At 36.9% G+C, this 20245-nt stretch overlaps 1 protein-coding gene across 1 annotated transcript in view; it reads right to left on the reverse strand.

Annotated features, from left to right (window-relative positions):
* Nucleotides 1-20245, reverse strand: part of LOC135700241 (acetylcholine receptor subunit alpha-like) — a 513136-nt gene that overhangs the window by 14826 nt on the left and 478065 nt on the right. Inside the window, exons 7-9 of the mRNA XM_065220685.1 lie at nucleotides 16331-16467; nucleotides 15903-16052; nucleotides 8328-8456 (exon numbers count right to left, since the gene is read on the reverse strand). Of these exons, the coding sequence (XP_065076757.1) occupies nucleotides 8328-8456; nucleotides 15903-16052; nucleotides 16331-16467 (416 nt within the window). The remainder of the gene's footprint in view (nucleotides 1-8327; nucleotides 8457-15902; nucleotides 16053-16330; nucleotides 16468-20245) is intronic.

Raw genomic sequence — 20245 nt, forward strand, 5'->3', positions numbered from 1 at the left:
TTAAAGGAGCTTTGGATTATTTTCATCCAATTGAAAGAGAATACTATAGAGAACATATCTATCAAATAGGTCCAGGTTTTGGAGGTGTCTCCCTGGCTTCGGTAGCATTGGTGCTCAGCACGGAAAATAAGATCGACGGAAAACCAATTAACATAAAGTTGTTTTATTCCAATAATAAGCTGAGCTTATACTTTCTGGGACACCCTATACAATTGGTCTGTTACAGAAAGTGCATAGTGTAATGAATAACCTATATAGCTGTACTGTTATCAAACATATACATATGCCTTCTTCCTGTATCAATTCGTGCTGACCAACTGGGTAAAAATCGGTGATATCGTTCAGAAACTGAAAATTATGACTCTAAAAATCAATTTGACTATGAAAACATACAGATTTGATCAAAAGAACCTTTCTCAAAATTATTTGAAATCCGGGTCAATATGACCCGTAAACACCTCAATGTTAGGGGCTGTTCATAAACTACGTAGACAGTTTAGAGAGGGGGATTGTCAAGTTTCCACGGTCCATAAAAATTTAAAAACATTGTGTATGGATAGTTGTCTAAGCATTGAAGGGGGGGGGGGGGGATGCAAGAATCTAAAAAAAAAACTGTACGTAGTTAATGAACAGTCCTTACCGGTTTTTTTCCAATCAGAATTGTCCAAAATTTAAAAAATTGTCTCCACAAAGGATGGAAAGTTAAGATAATTCAAACTTCTAGAATTTTTTTTCATTTTGATCCCAACATCTAAAGAAGGTTAAGTAGGCAAGGCAGGTAGGTTTTTTTCAAGGCAGACATGGATAATTAGTTGTTAGAAAATATTGTTTTCCTTCAAAAGTGTTTCGTTTTGAAAAAAGGTTTTCCAATCATTCAGGCCACCAACCACCCCAAAATATGAGCCTGTGCAAAAAATGGTATAAATTGATCAAGAAGTTAAGTTAATGACATTTGTATGTAGGTTAATACGAATTACACACTCAGAATGTATTGTCGTGTTCGGTAATTTTTTACCGAAATCTCGACAGCTGAACGTTTGTTAAAGCTTTGCCCTTCATTTTAAAGCCTATTTTGCACAAAACATAATTCAAAATTCATGTTAAAATGATCAAATATTTTAATTGTCCAAGCAACCAAAATTTTTGGCATTTCACAATAAAATAAACTTTCATGTTCCATAAAGTTCATATAAAGTTCAAAAAAAAAAAAAAACTTTCTGGCTGCTTTAGAAGCTAAAGGTCACGAGGAACTTCAGGCTCCAAAACGTTCCGATGTGTACTCTTAACAACTTGATAAATAATAATTGTTATGTCCATACTGTGCATCATTAACCAATCAAAATATTAAAAGAATAAAATATGAAAGCATTTCCTGGATTCGAACCAGTGTATTCTGGCAAGCGATCTATGAACGTTAACCACTGTGCCACGGGAAAACACCAATTTGAAATACTTCAAGGTGTTATGTATTGTGTTCAAGACAGTCAGCCAGCACTGAAAACTCCAACAGTAGTCGGAACAGCTCTAATACTAATACTTATAAATCTTTAACACTAAAAAATGGTGTAGTAGCTATAGAAACAACTTTCATAAAATTGTGTACTAAATATAAAACTGTGTGGTGTAGAGGACAAGTCCTTTTTTGGCTTATTTTCTGAAAGTGTCGTTGAAGTTCCGCCAGGAGCTGCTTAGAAAGCTATTCTATTATGGTACCGGAACTTGCAAGTTCTTATGACGACTTAAAAATGAGGCTGCTTAGAATGCTATATACCACCTTCAACCAAGCTGCATAAATATCAACTGGTATGGTGAGGAAAACTTAACCATCTCTTTTCTTCCTTCATTTCAATACAACAGCAAATGTGATGTCACACTATCTAGTGGATAAGAATGTAGCAGACAAAACATAAGCACTGCCAGACTGCGCTGTATGCAAGTTTGTTTACACCCCTGAGCGGGAAAGTGTATAACAGGCTACGTGCACTGCTGCCATCAACCCTGTTAGTGTTGAATTCAAGCTTCTGTGACTTTTTTAATTGGACCGGTAAAATGTTTAAAATGGTCATTTATGTTTTATTTAATCAGTTTTTGATATTTATCCACCATTAAATACATCCACTCATCTATGTTAATAAGGCAGACTTCGCAATTAATTTTTTTAATAAACTTAAATTCATTGCTAGAGGCAATACATCTGGCACCGCTGTTTCAATGATACTTTCACGATTGCTAGCAATGCAGTAAAGTAGAAATGGTTTTCTTTGTGATGAATTTTGTTCACCAAGAGTTTTGTGAAGCAGTTGTTTTGAGTTTCGTGTATTCGATTGCGTTTAATTGTGCTATACTTCGAAGAACACAAGTAAGTAAATACAGTGAATGTGTTTTCCCCAGGAAATTTTCGTGTTTTACCCACGAAATACATGTTTTAAATTTTCGTATTCATAACATATGAATGTATGTGTAAACTAATGATGATGATTTTATGATATTTAAAAAAGAAGAAGAACACAAAATTACTTACCCTTTGTAGAACCTTAAGCCTTAAATAGCCTTTAATCAGACATTTTGGTTACTTTGGTGTAGTGGAGAAGTCGTTTTAAAATAGCTAGAAAACGAATTAAATAACCCATATTTTACCCAACAGTTCAGCTATTGAGATTTCGGTGAAAATTATCGAAGTTGGCGATGATTTTTAAGTGTATACTAATGACCTGAGGGAGAGTCGCGAAGAGAGAAAAATGGAACGTCAAATGCAGCCAGACGGCTACTGCCATTGGGAGCCAAGCAATTTTATGATGCTTTTTCTTACAGGTGAACAAGAATACACAAGGCGGTATTGAAATCTTGCGTAAAACAATTTATGACAAACTGTTGTTTCCACCTATTTTTTCAATGGGACACCGTTTCTTTTTAATTCATTCAAAATTCACACAAATCAATATTGAAAGATACCATCAATTAAGGTTTTGTCAAAACATCATAGCGTAATAAAAAACCAAACAGAAAAGTACAGTTTCTCATTGCACGCTGAATAATCTCAAACAATCACTACACGCTCAAAGCAAAACACGCGATTTTGCTACACCTGTTTTGATTTGATTTCAATGGCATACATTTTCATGACAAGCAGAACAAGTATGCAATGAATTCCGTGTGTGCTATCTGCTTCTCCCTCCCAGCTAATGACCGTTCCGATAATTATAAATACAGTCAAGAATCCTTATTGCCGGGGTAACGGGGGCGTGAATAAGGAACCGCGAATAAGGATACCCACAGCTTATGGGATTTTCACTAATGGGGGCTGTAGTGGATTATCTCATTTGTTTTAATACATAAAGCTATACTGTCTTCGACAAAGTTGCTGTACTGGGTTAGCCCAACAAGCCTGTGCCATTGGATTCGGGTTAAATTGAGAACTACGCCGTTAGAGGCGCTTCACTTTTATGTTACTTATGACGGGCGCTATAATATATGGATCAAATTTCCAACATAGAATATTTCGTGACCAAGTCCTTTCGGATGGTGGCCATATTAGTTCAGAACTTTCTCACTACGCAGCGCTAGTGTGCATGTGCAATTCTTATATAAACTGTATCTCGAGAGCCTGGCCATATAGAAAGTTGCTGTTTTCAGCAAAGTTGTACAGGTGAGCAAGTCCTTTCGGATGATGTTCATATTAGTTCAGAACACGCTCACTACGCGGCGCTAGTGTGAAAGTGAATTTTCTGTATAAGCTGTATCTCGAGAACCTGGCCATATAGAAGGTTACTGTCTTGAGAAAAGTTGTTCAGGTCACTAAGTCTTTTCGGATGATCGTCATATTATTTCAGAACCCTCACACTACGCGGCGCTAGTGTGCACATGAACTTTCTTAATATGTTATGACTCCAAAGCTTGTCCATATAAGATGTTGCTGTGCAATGTGAGAACAGGAACCGGAAAAGGGATGACGTGTAGAGGCTGGAAATCGATGTCAGATGCCATTTTGGAATCCAAGATGGCGGCCATCGGTTCAAGAAAAACTGTCAAATACCGTACAATATGGATATTTTTGGAAAGGGGATGACGTGTAGAGGCCGGAAATCGTTGCCAGACGTCATTTTGGAATCCAAGATGGCGGCCATCGGGTCAAGAAAAACTGTCAAATACCCTATAATACGGGTATTTCCGGAAAGGGAACGACGTGTAGAGGCCGGAAATCGATGCCAGACGCCATTTTGGAATCCAAGATAGCGACCATCGGGTCAAGAAAAACTGTCAAATACCCTACAATATGGGTATTTCCGGATAGGGAACGACGTGTAGAGGCCGGAAATCGATGTCAGACGCCATTCTGGAATCCAAGATGGTTGCCATCGGTTCAAGAAAAAACTGTCAAATACCCTACAACATGGGTATTTTCGGATAGGAGATGACATGTAGAGACCGGAAATCGATGTCAGATGCCATTTTGTAATCCAAGATGGCGGCCATCGGGTCAAGAAAAACTGTCAAATACCCTACAGTATGGGTATTTCCGGACGTGTAGAGGCCGGAAACCGATGCCAGACGCCATTTTAAAAACCAAGATGGCGGCCATCGGTTTTAAGAAAAACTGTCAAATATCCTACAATGTAGGAATTTCCGAAAAGGGACGACGTGAAAGGTCAGATATACATTCCAGACGCTATTTTGGAATCCAATATGGCGGCATTCATGTCGTCCATTTTCGGAAATTCTCACATTGTAGTGTATTTGACAGTTTTTCTTAAACTGATGGCCACCATCTTGGATTCCAAAATGGCATCTTGCATCGATTTCCGGTCTCTACACGTCGTTTCCTTTCCGGAAATACTCATATTGTAGAGTATTTGACAGTTTTTCTTGACCCGATGACCACCATCTTGGATCCCAAAATGTCGTCTGGCATCTATTTCCGGCCTCTACACGTCGTCTCCTTCCAAAAATATCCATATTGTAGGGTATTTAACAGTTTTTCTTGAACCTATGGTCGCCATCTTGGATTACAAAATGGCATCTGACATCGATTTCCGGTCTCTACACGTCATCTCCTATCCGAAAATACCCATGTTGTTGGGTATTTTACAGTTTTTCTTGAACCGATGGCAACCATCTTGGATTCCAGAATGGCGTCTGACATCGATTTTCGGTCTCTACACGTCGTTCCTTATCCGGAAATACCCATATGGTAAGGTATTTGACAGTTTTTCTTGACTAGATGGTCGCCATCTTGGATTCCAAAATGGCGTCTGGCATCGATTTCTGGCCTCTACACGTCGTTCCCTCTCTGGAAATACCCGTATTATAGGGTATTTGACAGTTTTTTTTGACCCTATGGCCGCCATCTTGGATTCCAAAATGACGTCTGGCATCGATTTCCGGCCTCTACACGTCGTCCCCATTCCAAAAATATCCATATTGTAGGGTATTTGACAGTTTTTCTTGAACCGATGGCCGCCATCTTGGATTCCAAAATGGCATCTGACATCGATTTCCGGCCTCTACACGTCATCCCTTTTCCGGTTCCTGTTCTCACATTGCACAACATCTTATATGGACAAGCTTTGGAGACATAACATATTAAGGAAGTTCATGTGTACACTAGCGCCGCGTAGTGTGAGAGTTCTGAAATAATATGACAATCATCCGAAAGGACTTAGTCATCTGAACAACTTTGCTGAAGACAGTAACCTTCTATATGGCCAGGTTCTCGAGATACAGCTTATACAGGAAACTTGCACACTAGCGCCGCGTAGTGAGCGTGTTTTGAACTAATATGACCATCATCCGAAAGGACTTGATCACCTGCACAACTTTGCTGAAGACAGTAACCTTCTATATGGCCAGGTGCTCGAGATACAGCTTATACAGGAAATTCACTTTCACACTAGCGCCGGGTAGTGAGCGTGTTCTGAACTAATATGAACATCATCCGAAAGGACTTGCTCACCTGCACAACTTTGCTGAAAACAGCAATTTTCTATATGGCCAGGCTCTCGAGATACAGTTTATATAAGAATTGCACATGCACACTAGCGCTGCGTAGTGAGAGAGTTCTGAACTAATATGGCCACCATCCGAAAGGACTTGGTCACCTGAACAACTTTGCTGAAGACAGTAACTTTCTATATGGTCAGGATCACGAAATATTCTATGTTGGAAATTTGATCCATATATTATAGCGCCCGTCATAAGTAACATAAAAGTGAAGCGCCTCTAACGGCGTAGTTCTCAATTTAACCCGAATCCAATGGCACAGGCTTGTTGGGCTAACCCAGTACAGCAACTTTGTCGAAGACAGTATAGCTTTATGTATTGAAACAAATGAGATAATCCACTACAGCCCCCATTAGTGAAAATCCCATAAGCTGTGGGTATCCTTATTCGCGGATAGCCCGGCAATAAGGATCCGGCAATAAGAGATACCGGCAATAAGGAATCCGGCAATAAGGATTCCTGACTGTACACTAACGATAAATTTGGCAGGCGATATGCCAGTGTAGAAAAATTTCTCGACCATTTACAACGACAGACATAATGAATTGCAAAGTTTACGTGAAAGAATGTCTGCAAAACAGATTTCTACTCATGATAATGCTGCATGGCAGCATGACAAACCTGTATGATGGCCTGATCTTGCTTCCTACCACTATTCAAAGGATTTCCTAGAGTGGTACAATAATCATAAAGTCAAACACACTTAGTTTTTTCTACCTAGCTCGGCTGTGCAAATCTCTGCAAAAATAAGTTTAACTGAGATCTTAGCAAAAGTGACATTTGATTGGTCAGTCTCCGAAAATGCTTAGCTGAATCTGAGCAAAGAAATGAAATGTTTGCTAAGATCTCAGTAAAACTTTTTTTTGCCAAGATTTGCACAGCCGAGCTCGGTAGAAAAAAAAACTAAGTGTACATATGTGCCAAAAGAGATGAATTCGTCAAATTTCCCTGAGGCTCGCCCTATCGAAACTTTCTGGGCTTTGACAAAGGCAAAGCTTAAGAAACATGTTAAACCAGCGGATACAGTTGAAAAATTCAAGAAAAACTGCACGTAACGAAAATCATTTTATGAATAATCAGAAATAGAAATTTGCCAAAAAGTATAAGGAGATTTCTATCCGTGTGGTCTAAAGTGGTAAAAATGGAAGGCGAAGGTAATGTGTAAAAGCTTAAAAGCAGTGTCCATGGAAATAACTTTTCTCGGTTACTCTCAATAAAATCCTGCAGATTGAATTAAAGTGTGAAATAAAATATGATAATAAACAAAATTTGAAAATAAAGTGGCCTAAACCTTTACACTAGTTTTATATAATTCATTAACAAAGTGTATTTATAGTTAACGGAACAGTCTATATGCGATATTGTTGAACTTTACTACTATCGTTCAATCTTTGATTCAAGCTGTCAGTATTCTATCTAAATGTTAAATGTGGTTACCATGGCAACAATCAACAGCCTGTCGTTGTTGTAGTAAAGTTGGTAATGTTGTCAGACACATATTCAATTATCAATTAACTATTTTATATCTTTTTTTTTATATTTTTATATATTTTTTGGCGCTTACAAACAAACCGTACTAAAAAAAACTTATCATCATTACCATAGCAACCACACGTTACATTTGAACAGCTTTTGAACAACTAGAATCAAAGTTAGCGAGTGAGCTTTTTTTTACTCTTTATTTAGGACATTTTTATCCGTAGGTTAGTTCATCTCCGTCAAGCGAGTGAGCGACATTTGTGAAATTTACACTGCTGCCATAGTAATCCCCAAACAAACTTCCATCTTGCAATGTTGACTTGACTTGTAAGTAATTGAATTGTTTTTTAAAGAATATAAAATCGTTGTTAAGCCAAACATACGCACACACACGTGATACGTTTAAAATACTTGAGCGTTCCTATTAAAACCGATTGTACCGGTAAAATTTTATTTTTATTATAGGTATTAGGAATCGCACAAAATTAACGTAAGCTTGAGTTACTCGATTTGTACAGCAGAAGGACATTTACGTTAGGGGGACGGGTTAGGGTCGTGCAACAATCACAATTCGGACCATGCAGCGACTTGGCTTGCAGCGGAACTTCATCCTTAGCAGCTGAGCAGTGTGCCCCAGCGGGAACATTGATACCATCGGATGGGAATGAGGAACATTATGAACGATACAAGGCATGTAGGCGAAGGGATGAACGCATGAAGGCATCAAGCGCGGCCAGGCTATAGCCAGTAATCCAAACATCGAACAATCAACACAGAATCTTTTTTGTTTTTCTTTCTTAGATGGGTTTGCTACCGATGGTGTGCGAGGTATGGACTCCGGTGAAACCTACCTGTCGCTGGAATCGAGGAAATGATGATCGAGCAGCACCGAGGGATCAAACGCAATCGTCGGCGGCAGCGGTGGGATGTTGTCACCCATTCCAGTGCACGAACGCAACATAAATCTTTGTGAAGCAGCACTGCGACGGCGGCGATTTGAAACCGTTTTTTTTGGGCGGTTGTTGATGATGGTGAGCGTGACAGCGAGCGTCGAAAATGGAAATTGAGAGGACGAGTGCAAATTGCGGATGGAACGGTCATTGTTCATTTTGACGTGTTGCCGCAAACCGGAGAAATGCGAGGAATGGCCGGAACACCGTCCGAGAAAGGATAAGAGATCCGTGCATCCGTGGGATTTAGGCAAAGGATGGATTTGACGATTGTCGTGCCATAATCATTTGTTCGATGATTAGTGAGGATGTGTTGATGGTGGTGTTGTTGGCGTTATGATTTATGCCCGAGTATGTTGAATATTGGCATTGGGGAAACGTGTGGTTTTAACGGAACCGTGAAAGTCGTGCACATTTTGTCACGATGTATGACACGAAGTGAAATAAATAGAGATTTAGTTAGAAGGAGATAAATACTAGTGATGCATAGAGTAAAATTTATGGTTCAATAGATGTTGATGTATGATAAAAGTAAACTTCAATATGTTCAGCTTAAAGAGAGAGAGTTGGTTAGAACAGGACTGATGTGTATTAGTTATGACAAATTATACTGATGAAATGAAAAACGTTGATTTCAAGAGCGTCTCGGTGAAAACTATATAAACAGAAATATAGTGGTTAACTCAATATTATTTAGCTTTTCTTGATCTGATTGTAGTCTTTCCGACTTAACTAAATAATAGGGCATAATTAGTGTGTAAACATTTCTTGATGCTCCCGATTTCGGTAACTGTGGGAAATGAGTATTTCAATGAGGGCTAAAGCTGAGATATATTTGAGAAAATGTTTACCCTTTACCCAGTTTACCCTTTCGAAACCTCGTGGTCATGTATGTCTACCTCCTATAATTTACTATGAAAAATGATCAGATGATCGATAACTACATTTATTTAGCAAAGTTTTACTTTTTGGTGTTACTGATCCATGAAAAATATGAATGGACTAACTTATGGCTTATAGCTCCAAAACCTCATGAATCTTCGACGTGAAATTTAGAATTATTTTCCATAAAACTAGCAAATTTATCAATCTTTCTTCGATGAGATAGCTATAGGAAAGATCTGTACAACTGATAAGCACATGAGTCTACCGAAGTAACCAGCAAGCCCGTTAATTGTGCGCTAATTGCCTATTTTGTAATAGGGGAAAACCGGGTAGTTAAAATGCATGTGGTAGTAAATAATGTCCGATTTCTTTAACTCTCTCAAATTTCAACGAATTTCTTCAGTGGTATTATGTGATTTAATCATCATATTAAAACAGACGAGATCCTTAAATGTTTGCCAAAATTATCAAAATCGGATGTTTCTTATTGCCCCATGCATATCTTACAAACCTAAACTATAAAGTTACCATAGGGTTTCTGAGCATTATGTAAGATGTATTTCAGACAAATATTGCAAAGAAGGGTAATTAGCGGGCTTGTAGTAACTTGGGTATCGTAGTCTATCCAAAATCTTCTAAACTCATATCTGATCTAGTATTGTCTTATCAATAATCTCACCATAAAAAAATATTCAGCCAAGTTTATAGGACTATGATACATAACTTTGAAAGCAATATATATTTCCGCTGCTGGTTCTAAATACCATTTTTCTCACAGATAACAAGCCCTTTCCGTGGTACTCATAGATTTTCTCCAATATGGGGAAAAAAGTAGATGCGGAAATTTTTTCCGCTTTAACCATAATATAAATGAGGATAAGCGCCGTAGTGTTTGAATAATCGAGCAACATCGAAAAATCATTATATATTCTCATATTCAAAGCTACCAAGCCCTAACATTTGTACGTCGGTGGCGACCATGTATATATTAGAGCTGGGACTTCAACTATCCGGATACTTCAATTTATTTCAATAAAATTACTCTCAGACAAATGAATAATAGTTGAATTGATATTCAGTATATAGAATATCATGCCCAATATTGAAATAAAATAAATTGAGAAAACGTTGAGATGGTTATCAGGCGGATAGTAACTATCCGGATATCCAGATAGTGAAATTTAAAATTTATTCTCCCTTTAACAGTTTTCTTTGTTGCTGTTCTAAATATTTGTCAAAAAGCTGTTGTTTAGGTGCCCATCCCAAGTAACATTGCAGGTTTTATTGCGGTTTTATAGCATTCTACATGTATAAATCATGGTCTACAGAACCCTCATAAAACCAAAATTGTTATTTGGGATGTTGCCTGATGTGGAATGGCAAATCTGTTAATTGCCAAAATTTAATAAAATGGAAAAATAAAAATATCCGGATAATCCGAGTTCCAGCACTAGTATATATAACTACCGGCAGGAGTCCATACGAAAATGCTGATAAGACATAAAACAGGAACATTACTACTGCTTAATTAATTTTGGTATCCATGACAGATACGTATTTCGACTACAATCTGCAGTCTTCATCAGTGTCATTCCCACTAAAGACCTATCAAAATCTGACCCCCTTAAGTACTCATCCCCTAGGTAAAAAAGTTCAAGATCACTGGAATAAAAATGAAAATACAATGTGTAGAATCAGAACCTACCAAACTAAAAAAAAACAAAGATTTAAGTAAAGCAAAGGAGAAAAATTCATGCAACTCTCTAATAAGGAAAATCCCCAAAGGTTTGATAGCAAAATAGTAATATAGAATGAAGTAATAAAATTAAGTTGTTAGTGAAATGCTTAAATAAAACAGCAAAAAGGTATATATTCCATTTAATTCCACTTAATTTTAATTTAAGTAAACTTGTAAAACGGTCTACACTGATTGACGACAAATTAATTTGTTTTGGTATCGATGACAGATACGTATTTCGATCAGTGTTATTCACACAAAATCAAGGATCCCTACATGTGTTTTCAAGGGCAAATGATTTGGACAAATAGTTTTGGAGATATGATCAGATGAGTGAGTGGTAGTTTTGAGCTTTTCTGGTGAAAATCAATGATATTTAATATTGTTTTATTTTTCCTTGAATCCCTTCACACCGATGTCGCAATAATTTGTTGCAAAAATGATTTTTTATTATAGTAATGAAGAAAAATAAACGTTGAACCTTTATTTTCCAGTTTTTTGAAAACACATTATTGCCGTAACTGTCATGTTCTTTTTCTACGTTAAAAAACCTTCAAATTGACGTTTTATGATCACGAATAGTTTATTTGGTTGTTGAATAATCTCTTCTGAAAGTTGAAATTTTTAAAATCCAGGGTTTTAGCCGAGAAGGATCTAGGCATTTTAGAGCAAAATAAAAATGGCGTTTTCGCAGAATGCCAAAATAAGCGTTTTGGCCAAGTTTGGCATCAACAACAATTTTTTTTTAAATTCTATGCCCGCTTGAGCTGGAATGTCCCATATATATTTTCATTTTCAGTCATATACGTCATAAAATTTCGGTTGATGTGTTTCATGAAAGAAGAAACTATCAAAGTCGAGCGCTCTTTCACTCGTCCACTTCCACAGAAAGATGAATGAAACAACGGAAGAAAGAGAGACTAACGATTGAAAATTAGTTAGTAGACATCGACTGAGCTGCTGGAACGCTGTGAAGCTGCTCGACTTCAACAGAAAAATAAAACTAGCAGTCTCTTTGTCGCATCAACATTGTTGATTGAAGCCGATATTGTGACGCCCTGATGTTAACTAGCCATCAACAATATCAATTTGTGCACTGTTCAGGTGTGCATTAATCCAAGAAAAATTGAAGAACAGTAGATTTTTTAAAGAAGGGCCCAATCTTTAGATCCATATTCCAACATGAGAGCCATTTTCCCTATATAAGTGATCTTAGTTATTCAAATATTTCTCGGCTTCGATCGTTCAATCCACTATGTTTCGCTACTATGGACGTTTTATCAGTCGTGGTTTAATTATTGTTTTGAATGATCTGAGCTCCAGGACGATTTGGAGAACTAAGATTATTTTTTATCCAAGATGTTCGTAAAAGGTAAAGGGTGTCCACGTTGAAATTGATTCACCATAAACAGTTGCAACTATTAAACCATGCTATAAAAGAACTGGAAATTTATTTATCCCGAGCTACACTCAAGAGAACAACATGTTTTCTAGAAATGTTTGGACAACCTTTAATTGCATTGCATTGTAAAAGACATTGTCATTACCGTTCTTGATCTGTAGATCATATGATTCGAACACTATGTTTAGTGCAAAAAAGCTTGAGGATCACGTCGTATTTTGTTTCGAATTGATTTATCATTCTACGAACCATGGTTGCAAATGCTCATTTCACATAAAATCATGTTTTTAGATCTAATGAAATTAAGCCGTTATGATCACAACATTTACTTGTAAGTTACAAGAAAAAATTGAAAAGTAGATGTTTAATTTCATAATCGCTGAGTGATTAAGGGTAAAATGATAAAATAGCAATGATAAATGATCTTAGAAAGCGAAATTGACAGGTTTTATGTACCAAACTTATGCTTACCAACCTTTTCTTGTAATATACAAGTAAAACATTTGATTTTTATGCCTTAAAAAATCCCGACGGTAGAATCCAGGCCCTTTGTAGAGGCAATCATGCTTACCACTACACCGCGTGCGCCGCTATATTTGCAATCTTGCAACTGTTTGGTGCTGAACCGTGGCCAGTTGATTTTTTTGTAACTTTATTAAAGAACCATTTGAATTCAATGCGCATTTTTCGGACAGTGTGCAGCACAGCTGTTAATAACGTATTTTAATTTTATTTTTACGCATAAATTATTGAAATAATGCGCAATGTATTAAAAATAGCAGCACATCAAGACGAGATGTAAAAAATTTATTTGGAAAAATAGCTCACAAATAAATGAGCTGTTGTAGAGTTTTTGGTGGTGAACCGATTTTAGTTAAAATTGAGGTAAAAGTCTTAAAATGAGCTGCATTATGCTTAAGGGAGTATAGTTTATAAAAGGAGGTGAGGTGCTTCTACAAAATTGCCCAAACTTTATAAAGATTCACCCAGTCATGCCCAAAATTATATCAATAAATATGGAATATCGGAGTAATCAGCAGTCAGGTTTTGAAAATGTATCTGTGATACGGAAATATCCAAAAATTGTTAGAAACAAGATCACTGAAAGCCAAATCAAGTGCTTACATTGGTCACATCTGGCCATTTTCCGGTTACCCCTTTGGAAGTGCCATTTCATGACTAGGCACATCAAATTACGTCAGAATTCAAAAACAAGATACAGGGCCACATTGGCTACATCCGGCCATATTGCGGGCACCCCCTTGGAAGTGGCCAGTTTCTGGTAATGACCAAAGCCCATCATGTGACATATCAAATCACATCAGAGCTCATGAACAGGATAAATGACAGGCAAACCAGGAGCTCTGCTGCCGTGAGATGACAAAGTGACGTAAACGGTCAATTGGTCAATGTCAATGGTCAAGTTTTTCATCCTCTATGAGACCCAAAAACATTTCACAGTTATGTAAAATTTTATTTAGAAACTTATAGACAAAGTGATGTAAGCCATACGTTTCTGGAGAAATAGTGAAAATTTTCACTGTTTCTTCACAAAAATGACATCCACTAAGTGTTGAACAATTAAAAGCTGTTTTAAACATCAAGGTTCATATTTTTAGCTTTGTTTAGATCATATTTTAGCATATTTTCGAAATAATTGCTTGGTTAATCACAAATATCTATTTTACGAACAATTCAATAAATTGATTTACGTCACATTGTCATCTCACAGCAGCGAAACTTGTAGTGTATACTGGAAATAAAATGACTGGGCTAGTCCGACTAGCATTTAATTAAGAGATTCCAAGTTTACTAAAATACTTTTTAGCACTCATTACTGAAAAGTGCTACTTTTCGACACTGTTTTGAATAACATAATGGCCTACTTTTCATAGCTAAAATAACAGTTTCGAAAAATACTACTGCAAAATAATGTTATACATATTGCCGTTTCAGGGAAAATAACTCGACGCAACTGACAACCACAGCATGCTATTAAAGCTGATAATCTGACGCCAAATGCTAATTTTTCTCTGAATTGGCAATATGCATTGGATAAACCACGACTCGTGCTGAAACTATCTTCTTTTTGCAACTTGTTGCATAAATAGCTATTGCATATCGAGTTAAACACAACTATTTTAAACTTCATACAGATCCAAATAGTCAAACCCAGAATTATATCGATTATTCAACTGTACGCGTTACTTGTTTGGACATTGAAGTGAATCTGTCTCATCCAATTGAAATAAATGACTATAGAGTTATTCAGTTAGATTGCTCATAGTCTATGCACGATGTACTTGCTTTACTCATTATATTGCTTTTTCAACCTTTCGTCCCTGCGAGCTGTTCTACTTAAAGTAATTCGACTTGCTTTCCCTTCGACATTTCACCGTTTATCCTCAAACTGTTTTATTAATTTTGACTCTGTGTCTGTTGCGATCTTTTGTTCATTTTCACCGAGCATTTGTCAATTAGACTTTTTGTTCTTTTATGTTTTATTTGACCATTTTCGAACATTCTATCATTTGTCCGTCGATCTTTTGTCTAATCGCTACATTGATTTGTTGATTTAATCTGGCGAACTAACCACATTTTATGTTTTATTTGATAAGCGATCTTTATGACAACCTTGTAATATTTCGTACCATTTCATCTAAGATTCCATCGTTTTGAGTTAATTGGGAGGGGGCGACCCCGGCGTAGTGGTTAACATCCATACCTCTCACGCCAAAGTCACGAGTTCAAATCTCACCCCCGGACAAGTCACGAATGACCCAAGAGTGTTAAAGTGACTATAATAAAAAAAAAAAAAAAAAAGTTAATTGGGAAAATGGCGAATTTATCATATTATTTTAAGCAAAATTGGTATTTGCTTTGTTTAGTAGAGAATAATTCCTATAACTAACTAACTTACATCCCACATCCTAAGATCAAGAGCATAATTTTAATTGGTACTGTTCCACCTATTTTTGACCTTTTCTGGGGAACTACTAACTAATATTGCAAATTTTAAATATCTTTTCCTTAAATCCGGTATTCTCGTAGCCCTCTTCGAGTATATTCCTACGTATGCGTATTCTATTTTTTAGGATCAGATTTTCAGCAACTTATTAAATCCCGGCTGGATTATCTGTAGACCATTCTCTTTAACTAATTTACTGTAATATTTAAAGCTGCCATAACTAATTGCATCGTTGAGCCATACTGAATAGTCGAAACTCTATAATAATTAAATTTGATTGATTTTTGGGCTCAACGAAATATTTTGTGTGAGGCCTGATACAATCTCACAGGCTCTTAATTGTTTGTCGAAAGTAATTCAATTATGTAAAGAAATCGATTCGTGAGTGAGACGCTCTTGCTTGAAAATATAAATTTACTTGAACATAAAATTGGAAAATTGTGATAGAAAATCAACAAACGGTAAAAATTATACAAAACTCACCTAAAATGGTGCAGTGGCTGGTAGATGGGACGACGCATCACCAGCAGCTTCGGCAGATGGTTGATGAAGATTGTTCGGACCCACGGTGCCATCGTGTGCGTTTGAGGCGATCGGAAGTGAATGTTGAGCACAATCACGGTGACACATATGCTATTGGCGAGGGAGAGGCAGAACAAAAAACGCATTAATTTACGCCATCTAAAGCGATTTAACGCAGGTGTTTCAGGGTCACACCTCGCAAAGTGTGGTGTAGGTACTTCGATGTGCAGTTACCGGTGGAATGTTAGGGGAGGAAATTCAATTAGGCGTAAAATAAAATTAATTATGTTGTGTGCACATTCGCATCCTGGTCGCCAGTGTTGGGGCTGTGAGGCTGAAATCTACCTTTGGTCTGTGTGGATGGGAAATTGAGGGGAAAATCGGCTTACCTGAATGTATCGAGGATCATGGTGAAAAGCACGAACTTCCCCAGTAGCGGCACCACCAGCGACGTCGGTGGAATGATTTCCGCCAACAGCAAGAAGAACACAGTCAACGAGAGCAGGATGGATATGCTTAACGATACCTTTAAAAAAAGAAGGTTAGGAAATGAAATGGGAAGACACGAAAAGGAAATGTAATTACGTTTGATCGAATAAATGAAATGCTTCGAAGTGGCTTAGTGAATAGTAGATGTGAGAATGGCAGCGTTCTTCGCTTCTTGGAGGAGAGTGATACGGCTTTCCGTAAACGTTAATGGTGTACCGTCAGCAGTAGGAAAGTAGAAATGTCTGTCACTGGTAATCATTTTACGGTATCTTTTTCCTACAATTTTCCTGTTCTGTTTGTTTTTACTATTAAAAAGCTTTTTGACCGTTTGCAAAAGAGGCTCGTTTATCGACCGATTGATGGGTAGATAAATGGGAGGATTATGACCGGACAATTTTCGTCAGTTGACTTTGTGGCAGATGGTGGTGGTGTTATTGTGCTTTCAATGTAGATAGAAGCTTCGGCGAAGATTGGAAACGGTTGACATGATTACTTCGTTTCTCTTGAACAGTAATTTGAATAAGAACTGCTGTTTTTTTTCCACTGCTTGGCACTGCTGCTGGAACGTGAGTAGCGCTAGTGAAATTTATAGTCCAAAAACAGAATAAGCAAAAAAGAAGGAGGAATTTGAAATCTTAAGTTGTGTTTAGATTGCTGATTCAAACTTATTAATCAAAATTTGTACATTTCATACAAAACGCTTACTTTTTTGAGCGTACGGATTACGGTGGTGTACGGATTTCGGTTACCCACAATACATATAGCCCACAAAAAGCACAAATATTGTTATTTAATCGTTTTTTCTTAGGTATGGCTAAAACCTGAATCTATGACCAAAACTGGAGCACATACCATATAGGTTTGTACCTTAGTGAAGTTGTTGATGTAACAGTCAGGCTGATTACTTTCCATGGTATCATAACGGGTCATAGTTAAATTGAAACACAATAATTTACGAATCTCCTGGGTAAGCAATAATTCGACAATAACTGAATTAGTTCGGAACGTACATCTGCTGTGACCAGCAGTTTGAATTATTTTGGCATACTCCGCGTCCTTAGTTTAGGGCATGTCATACTAATCCATCACTTTTGAGAAATGATCAAGCATTCGATTGTATTGAAATGAGAAATGATCAAGCTTCGATTTTCGGTTGAAATTATAGGTGCCGATGATCTTGAGTAAATACTCAACGGAGCTTTACTGCCAGCTACAAACCGGGTGGTAGGTTACGAATAACGGATGGTCATTAGATATAATAGGTTCGAATTTGAAATAAAAAATCCCGGACAAGAATTGAGAACATTCCAAGGATGTGCCATATTTTAAAATTGGACTCTGTGTAGATTCTTAGAAATACCATAATCATCATCCAAGGAAATGAATACAGCCGCGCCAAGGGATCGGACAAGCAACTACTGGCCACAGCGAAAGTACAATTTGCTGGTCCGCCGTACTTCCAAAAATCTCTTCACATAAACAGAATGCGACTGAAATTTTGATTTACTGTCAAAATTTCAATCGCATGAAAAGCCCAGCTAAAATGAAGGAAATCTATCAAAATTTATTATGCTCATCCTTCTCGGTCATTCTGGCAACTGAAACAAGCTGGGACGAAAGCGTGAAAAGTGAAGAAATCTTTGGAAATGCTTTTAATGTATACAGAGACGACAGAAATTTTCATGCAACTCAGAAGAAGTCAGGCGGTGGAGTCCTTATAGCTCTTTCGGCCAATTTTAACTCAGAAATTATCTTTACACCAAAATTTACAGAATTTGAGCATATTTGGGTGAAATCACACATTGCCGGTGAAACGCACGTGTTCGCCTCAGTGTATTTTCCACCAGACCATGCTCATAAAAGCACTTATGAAGCCTTCTTCCAAAGTGCTGAACAAATTCTATCTAAGCTTCCTCCTGAGGTTAAAGTTCACATCTATGGAGACTTTAATCAACGCCATGCTGACTTCATTCTGGACTCTGAAAATGAATGTATCTTACTCCCAGTCGTTGGGGATAATGAAACATTGCAGTTCATTTTTGACAAAACTGCTAATTTAGGACTGAACCAAATTAACCACATCAAAAATCAACAAAATTGCTATTTGGACTTTTTACTAACGAATATTTATGAAGATTTCTGTGTGACCGAATCATTAAACCCATTGTGGAAAAACGAAGCGTTTCACACAGCAATTGAATATTCTTTATTTGTACACGAATACCAAAGACCCAACGACTGCGAATACGAGGAAGTCTTTGAATACAAATTAGCAGACTACGAAAAAATCAAACTTAAATTAAACAGCGTCAATTGGCAAATAATTCTAAGGAATGAAGGAAATGTCGAAATTGCTGTAGACATCTTCTACCAAATTTTATCAGGAATAATTTTGGAAGAAATACCTTTGAAGAAAAAAAGACGCTACAGAAGCACAAAAAATCCAGTCTGGTATAACAGACAAATAAAAAACTTAAAAAATCGAAAACAGAAAGCACATAAACATTACAAAAAACACAATAATAGTGAAAATTTGGCTATCTATTTGGACTTATGCGATCAACTAGATTTAGCCATCAGTAATGCATTTGAAGAATTTAATTCAAAAACTGAACTTGAAATAAAGTCCTGCCCAAAGAACTTCTTTAATTACGTAAAAACCAAATTAAAATCTGACAATTTTCCATCAATAATGCATCTTGACGAACGTGTCGGGGATAGCTCGGAAAAAAAATTGTAAGCTTTTTGCAATTTTTTTTCAAGAAATCTATACGACATTTTCCGATGAAGATCGCGACCGCGATTATTTTGCATTTCATCCAGAATTTTCAAGGGACATTGGCGTCAATCAACTTCAAGTGCAGGATATTTTGCAGGCTTTAAAGAATTTAGACGCCTCAAAAGGTCCTGGACCTGACGGAATTCCTCCAGTATTTTTAAAAAGTCTAGCAATGGAACTCACTGCTCCATTGTTTTGGCTTTTTAATATGTCACTGGAATCCGGAACCTTCCCAAAAATATGGAAAAGCTCATTTTTAGTACCTATTTTTAAATCTGGCCGAAAATCTGACGTACGTAATTATCGTGGAATAGCCATTATCTCTTGCATTCCAAAGCTTTTCGAGGCAATTGTAAATGAAAAATTATTTCTTCAAACCAAAAATAGAATTACTGACATGCAACACGGCTTCTTTAAAGGACGTTCGACCTCGACAAATTTACTTGAATTTATAGACTATTCATTAAATGCAATGGATAATGGAAACCACGTAGAAGCTCTCTATACAGACTTTAGCAAGGCATTTGACCGAATTGACATACCAATGCTTCTTTTCAAATTGAAAAAAATTGGAATTGAGCCAGGACTCCTGAAATGGCTTGAATCATATTTAACTAACCGCCAACAAATAATTAAATTCAACGGAAAGAAATCGACCCCAATTCAAGTCACCTCAGGAGTCCCGCAAGGCTCTCATCTGGGACCTCTTCTTTTTATTCTGTACGTAAACGACATTTCCTTCATTCTCAAAAAAATAAAATTGCTAATCTATGCCGACGACATGAAGCTCTTTTTGGAAATAAAAAATGATGAAGACATCAATATATTCCAGAGTGAAATACACATATTCTACACATGGTGTAAAAAAAGCCTATTAGAACTGAATGTAAAAAAATGCAACTTAATATCATTTAGCAGAAAAAGAACACCATCAAACATTTCAATTGCATTAGGAAATCAGAATGTAGAAAAATGTGAAAGAGTCAGGGATTTAGGGATTATCTTAGACTCCAAACTAACTTTCATAGACCATTAC

This window comes from Ochlerotatus camptorhynchus, unplaced genomic scaffold (genome assembly GCF_037179485.1).
Source record: "Ochlerotatus camptorhynchus isolate MF236.1 unplaced genomic scaffold, CSIRO-AGI_Acam_v1.1 ptg000130l, whole genome shotgun sequence".
Classification (NCBI taxonomy): domain Eukaryota; kingdom Metazoa; phylum Arthropoda; class Insecta; order Diptera; family Culicidae; genus Ochlerotatus; species Ochlerotatus camptorhynchus.